General features: G+C 33.1%; 1 protein-coding gene across 1 annotated transcript; it reads left to right on the top strand.

Moving 5' to 3' along the window:
* Window positions 1-3,258: 3,258 nt before the first annotated feature.
* Window positions 3,259-3,946, top strand: LOC111715110 (homeobox protein engrailed-1-B; the record flags this gene model as incomplete). Its single annotated transcript, XM_023490371.1, is given in 1 exon segment — window positions 3,259-3,946. A coding segment is annotated over 1 exon segment (596 nt), but the record flags the coding sequence as incomplete, so codon positions are not given.
* Between the last annotated feature and the right edge of the window lie 4,562 nt (window positions 3,947-8,508).

Raw genomic sequence — 8,508 nt, 5'->3', positions numbered from 1 at the left:
AAAAAAGATTATGAAACTTAAAAAAGAAGGAAAAGAAAGATGATGGAAAAATGAGAAGGATTTAAGAGGAGTCTATAAAATGCACTTTGAGAGAAGGACCTCCCGAATTGTCGGCTCTGTTTATCTGTTTGTCTGTTTGTCTGTTTACACGCTGGTTTGTCATTTTGTCATCATTTGTCACATTTCTCTTGGCGGGATGCAAGACCACACAATTTTTGAAATGNGGGGGTATGCCCATTGTACACAAAACTATTTAATATATAATCAATTTACAGCTAGAGCTATAGGATACTGCTATAGAACTGAACTGAACTCACAATAAGAAGAAAGTTTATCATTTTTTATTGAGAAAAAACGGGATACATCAGCAAATGTATTCCTTGTTTAAATTTAGGTTGGGTTGGCAAATAATACTTTCTTGATAGACCAGGGCCGAGCGCTGCAAGCGTTGTGACCTAAGATATTGAATAGCATGCCACATAATTCTGACCATATGTAGAAGAAAAAAATAAGAGAACTATTCATAATTGGATTGCAAAAAAATTTTCTTTCGTTAAAACCGAATTATTTTATTCTAGAGATACTTGCTATTATTCCAGAATCCATATAGCTAAAAAAATGTGACCTATACTGACTTTCAATAGTTTTTTTTTTGGGGGGGGGAGGAATTGCCCCAAGTTGAACTGAGTGTGAGAAAAGTGCTCGTATTGTTCACTTCAATTAGTTTATGGCGGTCTTCACATACTAGAACATAGATACCGACATTTTGTAAACAGTCACACAGAATGGTTCACACACAAGTGCAGACAGATTTAACGCTAATTATTATTTATTAATATTAATTAATAATATATTTATTATCAGTTGTACTCAAACTAAAGTTTTACAACCATTTTATCTCCTTCTGACAATCTAGTGCCCACCCGCCCAAAACTTTAAAATGAAAGTAATATGATTTTGGTTTGCAGATGGTTTTGTGCGATAATGTTTAGTTTGTTTAAGTTCACATTGGGTTTCAATATGGCCCCCGTCAGTGCGCAAGATTGAGAGGTTGCCGCGCTCACAACTCAATTTTTCAAAGAAACCAATCAAGCCTAAGCCCAAGATTGGTCGGAGCCCAATCACAGCTCGGCCCGCCATTGGTCGAAAACATTTTGGTGGATTTTGTTGGTCGAAGAAAAGATTGGGTTCTCAGGAACCAGCAGAGCTATCTTATAAACTTAAATTTATTCCGTTTTTTGTTTTTAAATTGATTTTTCTCCTAACAGACAAAAAAGCCAGATAATCCTCTTTTGATATTTTAATACTTCACAGAAATGCGAATTTTCCCGCAAATTTGTTCACAGATTCATATTTTTAAAAATCTAACCGAAAGGAAAACATTTTTCGTGCAAGTTTTTAATCATGATCCCGCAGATTTCTTAATTAATAATCCTAAAAAGTAAAATAATACTCTCCGAGGGGAAATGTCGAGGGAAATAATTAATTTAAAATTTTACTATTTTCAAAGCACGCTAATATTAAGTAAATGTGTTCATAAACACGAAAGGTAGGAATGAATATCACACAAAAAGGTTGCGTGAGTTTGTTTTTTTGGTGTTAATTGCTGAAACACATGAACGAAAAAATTGAATTAACCATAACTTAAAATTGAGACATTCTTTTGATCATAAAAAAATCTTTTTAAAAAAAGTAAAAAAACTTTTAGATTCAAAGATTAGTACAAAAACTGTAGCGTTGCCAAATGTGTTTGAACTTTGAAATAATTTCCAAAATGAGATAAATTTTGAAATGTAATCATGTATAAATATACACATGTGGGGCTTTAGCACTATATTATACAGAACCTAACTAACAAACCCATAGCACAAGGTTCCAAGGTACCTATCCAGGTATCTTCCCGACTGCCTGTCTATCTATCTATCCAGGTATCTGCCTGACTGCCTGTCTATGCATCTATCCAACTAAATTCTTATTTCATTTCTTTATCTGGACTCCGCATCTATATTTCAATTTGAAGTGTATAGTCTGTGCACGACTCTAGATATATCTACCTATTTACTTTTAAACCTGCAGAGGGAAATCTGGGGGGAGGGGGGGTTGGCGACGATGATTTCCCCCCTTTCCAGAATCCCAACGCCCTCCATCATGAAAACTTAAGATAACAAAATGAAAAACATTTATATATAACTAGGGTATCAAGTCTCACACAAAATGTTGGCCCCATTTGGTTCAGCCGTTTAAATTTTTATTGAATACAAACAAACAGACAAAAGTAATAATTTTTTGTTTTGTTTTATGTGTCCGATCATAACTCTTGACCGATTTGCCGATTTCGATAAAACCATGACAATGTTCTTAGTTTGTTTTACAAATTTATATTGAGTTGGTGGAATTTTGTAGGAGAATTTTCAGGCAAAGCTGGGTTCCTTCGCTAATTATAAATAGATTTTTTTTTTACAGCAAATTTTCCCTCCATTTTTAAATAAGAAAGTGCTTCGGTCATATAGAAATAAATGATAGGTTTAGCTGGCCAAACGGCTGGACCAAATTGGCTGACATTTTTTGAGGGAACCCATGGTTACCCGAAGGGTAACATAGGCTACAAAAATAAAAAAAACTTAAAATTTAATATTTTTTAAAATTCAATAAATTTTTTTTATTTAGTTTACGGGCAACGCCGGGCACTTCAGATAACCTTAAATATTATCAAGATACGCCTGAAAAAAAGTTATAACCTCCTTTAATAGTACAGTAGTTCAAGGCACTTAAACAATTAAAGTTCTTGGCAAACAAAAATATAACTTCTAGGCTATTGTAACTAATCTAAAACTATGAGTTTACTGTTTTCTCTCTTGTCCAGTTGAGACAAGCTTCTAGGTTTCATTGTAAATCATGCAATTAGGGGTACACTACTATACAAACCCTGGACTAACCAGTAACCAAGGTTCTTTAATAGGGTTGCTTACTTTCGATGCTCTCCAATGTACGGAAAATGTCGTCTCCTTAGCATAGCTAGATCGAATCCTCATATGACGTCACGCTCGCCTCTATAATCAGTGACGTCATTTGAGGATTCTATCTATATATCTATGCTAAAGAGACGACATTGGAGCGCATCGAGAGTAAGCAACCTTATTAAAGAACCTTGCCAGTAACCAGGGCGAGATCCGTCCAGTTTCGTATGTTTGAATTAAATTGCAGTTTGGTGTAAATCAAATAGGTTGTCAAGTACAATAGATGGCAACAGAAAAATCTCTCCAACAGATGTTCTCCATGCTTCAGAAAGTTTAATATCTCCTGTTCCTGTCTCAAGACATCTTTCCTTCTCCATAGAAAATATTCTTAAACCTGACATAAAGATAAATTCTAAACCTAAACCTGAAAACATCAAGGTTCAGAGTCCAGAGATAGAGGTTCCAGTGGATTTATCTAAAACCTCTAATGAGGCTCCAAGGACGGATCCAGACTGTCCTCCAGGTATGGTTCGCGGACCCAACGGTCAGCTGTGGCCAGCCTGGGTTTTCTGTACAAGATATTCAGACAGACCGTCCTCTGGTCCTCGAGCCAGGAAACTACGGAAGAAGGACGAGGACAAGAGGCCAAGAACAGCATTTACTGGAGGACAGCTTGAGAGGCTGAGGAAAGAGTTCCAAGGTAACAGATATCTAACAGAGGATAGAAGAATAAACTTGGCTCGTGAGCTTGGTTTAAGTGAATCTCAGCTTAAGATCTGGTTTCAGAACAAGAGAGCTAAACTAAAGAAATCTACTGGAGACAAAGGACAGTTAGCCAAGATTCTGGATGCTCAGGGCCTATACAACCATCAAACAGTTTTCGAGGATTCAGATTAAACCCATTCTTTATAAACTTTTTCCTTCCCTTCCTGGCTGTGATATTTGTGTATGTAAATTTATAAATATAAATAAATATTGAAATATTCTAATTTTCTTTGCGATGATCGTTTGAGGATACAGAGAGGTACAAATTAAATTTATGGATAAGAGTTAAAAAGATTGAAAAGGAGAATTTAAAAAAAAAAACATTCTAAGAGATATTTTTTACTCTATGCATCCAATGCTTTTAAAATTCTGTTTCACGTAAATTTTATGTAAAAAATGTACCATACCCACTATGACAAGATTATAAAATTTCAATTTTTTTTTCTTTTAAACGCATTTATAGAAAATTTTAAATTTTGATTCTTAATTATAAACGTATATGTAGAAGGGTCTCCTAAGAACGAAATTAAGTAGGAATTAGAATTCTCTTTGATACCAGATAGTACTCAAAAGATTATATACGATTTTTTTATCTAATCAATATAAATCTGGACATCTTTCTCATTGACACCATCAAATTGTGAAAATACGTAAGTTGCAGACCCCTGTCTGAAAATCCCTAGACTAAAACTTTTCAATATTAATTGCTGCAAGGGAAAACTTTTTTGTAGCTGCAGGGTGGTTTTCAACAGAGTGAAATTGAATCTAAAACAAATACCAGAAAGTTTTTTTTTGTAAAACTGTCACAGATCATAAATAACAAATGAAGGCTCAAATTAGTGAATAAAATTTGTGAATAGGGATTTAAAAATAATGCCTTGTTTTCCAGAATATCATTTTAGTTAATAAACTTGCACATAAGAGGATTTTTGACATTTAACTTTAATAGGGAACATGAAATGTATCCAAACGTTATTTGAAGTAATATTTAATTTAAAAACTGCAAATAATGATTCAAATTCAAACTAGTGAATTTTTATGGGAACGACTAGCAAACAATAAAATATTTGAAATCTGAAAGAAAGTGGTGTATTTGAAGAATTTGTTAAAATTAGATCCTCTAAAAAAACTTTAACTGTAAAATTGTAAAAAAATGGTGATTAGACGAAAATAGCTGGATAAGAAATAGTGTTGGAAGATGGGATCTTAAACTATTCGCTAATAGAACAGAAATTGGGTTGATAGGAATCAGTCTGAAATGTGGGAGAAGATATTTAGAAAATCTGCGAAATTTTGAAAATAAATTGATTGACAGGAGTCAGGGGCACACAATTATTCCGCCCAATTGGTCCAGAACAATCGGGGCCAGGGATCGAACTGGGCCCGACACAGACATGTCGCCCCACGCCCTGACACTCAAATATTTCAACTATTTTGATTCTTCAGTTAAGGGATGATGGTGTGAATCAAATTGTTAAATGTTTATAAATTAACTAATTAAGTAAAAAAATATAGTTATAAAAAAAGTGTATTTATGACTACATAATGAGTAGGACTGCAGTCATGTATAGAGAAATATGTATAAGGGCAAATATTTAGTTTCCAATAATAAGAATTTAAAAAACTTAATATGGTTTTCTATAAAAAAGTGATATCTTCATAATTTACACAATACACATTTGAATGTACAAATATCATTCGTACTTTCATTTCCTTTCTTTTATTTTTTTTCCTTTCTTTCTGGAAATCAATCTATTCTTCTCTTTTTTCCATCCTTTCTGGAAATCACTCTATTCTTCTCTTTCTTCCGTCCTTTCTGGAAATCAGTCTATTCTTCTCTTTTTTCCATCCTTTCTGGAAATCAGTCTATTCTTCTCTTTTTTCCATCCTTTCTGGAAATCACTCTATTCTTCTCTTTTTTCCGTCCTTTCTGGAAATCAGTCTATTCTTCTCTTTTTTCCATCCTTTCTGGAAATCAGTCTATTCTTCTCTTTTTTCCGTCCTTTCTGGAAATTAGTCTAGCTCTGCATTTTTCTCTCTCTTTTTTTCATTTGTCAATTAATTGCTCTTCCTTTCTCTTCTTTCTTTACATTTTTCGAATGAATTATATTATCTAGGCCTTCCATCCATTTATTTCTGAGAATTTTTTAGTTTGAAACTATTTTAATAGCATTGCAGACCCCGCCCCCAACCATTTAATAAAACAATTCAAGATTCACAAATATTTTTATGCATTTCAATTTTAAATGGCAGTAAGGACAGAATTTAGGGCAGAGGGGGGGTCTAAAATCTGCCCCCCCCCCTCTGTTATATACAGATATTTTTGTCTTTCCAATTTGATAGAATAAAATTTATCTTCAAGATAGTATAATTTGATGATTTAGGAACCAGTAAACCCCAAACTCTGATCCTTCCATCTTTGCAACCCAATGTCGCAGACCTTATATATCTTAAACTATGAATTCTGTTGGATCAAATAGTCTGAGTTTGAAATATAAAATGTTTACACCATCAGGTTGCTCAGAGGCTCAATTCAAGTAACATTTTTTTAGAATTTAACTTGTTATCAAACAAAGGAATCGAGTTTTGCCACAAACTCAAATTTTCTAAACCCTACATCATTGCAAACTGATAGTGTAAACCTTTGATATTTCAAACTTAGATTATTTTATCTCACACAAGTCATAGTTTGATATATCTATGATTTATAACAATTGGCTGCAAAGATATAGGGATTTAAAAATCAGTGTTTATGGCAATTACTTTTCTTAGCTCAAATATCAAAAAGGGGTGATAATTTGGAGATTAAGAGAGTTAAGCAAAAGTTGGGATACGGGGAGTTGAGTTTGGACTTCTTCAGCTCAGAAAGTTTTTTTTTTCAAATGCTTACTCAGTATTTGAGATCGGAGAGTCAGGAAAAAACTAGATAAAATATTACAAGGTTTGATCTTTGTAAGGTTTAAAAAGTGTTGAATTGCCGAACTGTAGATAGGCTGCCCGTGCACTGTGCAGAAGGTTTCTCTTCTAAATTGCCTGAACCAAACTCATTCAAATAATAGAATTATTATTCCACAAATTTTATAATTGCCAGCTCGGCCCCCTTTTATTACAGAAAGTGACTGTAGAGTGAACCCCCACAAGAGAAGGGAGACGGGGGGGGGGGCCTTCGGCACCGAAAGGGGTAAAACCTTGTGGATTAGACGCAGAATGGCGGATTTGCCTTGTCAAAAAAATTCACGAAACTAAAATTTTGACATGATTTGCCGAAATAATAATAGAACTAAAATTGAAAAGACAGACAACTTCAGTCTGATAGATATAAAAACAATTACAAGTTTTGTCAGAAAAATAGATAGATAGATAGATAGATAGATAGATAGATAGATAGATAGATAGATAGATAGATAGATAGATAGATAGAGAATAATAAAGAATAAGAAAGTTGTTCGGAAGTTTACTTTGGTTTGACCAATTTAATTAAGCTAGACATTACATATTTAGTGAAAAAGAAAAATAGAATTCTGTGATGTATGTATACAGGGTTACCCACAAAGAATGAGACACTCCTGTATGCCGAGTCTATTAGCGCCTGATCCAATCAGGGTTCAGTCACGTGTTTGTTGTCTAATCTGAACCAATAGAAATTGCATGGCGTTAACATCTATCTTTTTATCTATCTCATTATCCAATTAGAGTTATGAATCCTTCAATCGGCGCAATCAGTAAATGGAAATATATACTTCTACTGAAACTATAGTGGAGACCTGAAACTGCAGTTCAATGTAAAATTTGAACACTGAATTTAAACACTGTCTCCTAATAATAAGGTGTTTAAACGACGCGACGTTGAAATGATTTGACAAAATGTTGCAGAGAACTAAAATGGTAGAAAAAAGACTAAATAAATTACGTGGAGTTTCATCATGTTTTTATTTGCAAAAGATGTTTACGCACTTGATGATAAAATCTCATTTGATTTATTAATTAAATTCGGGGTTTAGCCTGTAACCAACAAGTAGATTTCTAGATACTTTATGTATGGGGTTTACATGTCTTAAGCAAAAACCTAAACTAATTTTTCATCATTTTAAGGATTTATTTTATTAATAACACTAATAATCACATCAATATAGATATAAGCAAATGGCTGAATTGAATGGTGTGTATGCGTGAGAAAGACGGTTATGTCTATATAGTATATATATATATAAATAGTCTGTTCCAATACTACCTATATATTGCCCCCCCATCTAACCATATATCACCTAGAGAGTAGGTAAAAAATATTCACACCAACCCTAACAAAAAAATTTAGTTGAAGAAAAAAACATTTCGTAAATAAATGTTTCAAATGTAATTTCGATAAATTTAATATTTTTTTTATTATTTTTAAAGTATTTTTAGCTGATAAGAATCTTGAGTGGTGTTGTCTATGAATTGAGTTGTTTAAGCGCCTGTATTCATTGTATACTAGTAATGTCTAAGCAGTGAAAAATGCAGATTCTATCTTTAAGTGCAACCAGAGCAAAAACAAGCATAGATTGGTTTCAATCAATCAGTGTGTATACGTCATAATCAAACTTCAAGTAACAAACTCTTGAAAATCAAACTTTAAGTAACAAACTCTGGAGAATCAAACTTTAAGTAACAAACTCTGGAGAATCAAACTATAAGTAACAAACTCTGGAGAATCAAACTTCAAGTAACAATCTCTGGAGAATCAAACTTTGAGTAGCAAACTCTGGAGAATCAAATTTTAAGTAACAAACTCTGGAGAATCAAACTT

Source organism: Eurytemora carolleeae, unplaced genomic scaffold (assembly GCF_000591075.1).
Source record: "Eurytemora carolleeae unplaced genomic scaffold, Eaff_2.0 scaffold1087, whole genome shotgun sequence".
Lineage (NCBI taxonomy): Eukaryota > Metazoa > Arthropoda > Copepoda > Calanoida > Temoridae > Eurytemora > Eurytemora carolleeae.
This window is presented reverse-complemented; position numbering and strand designations above follow the sequence as displayed.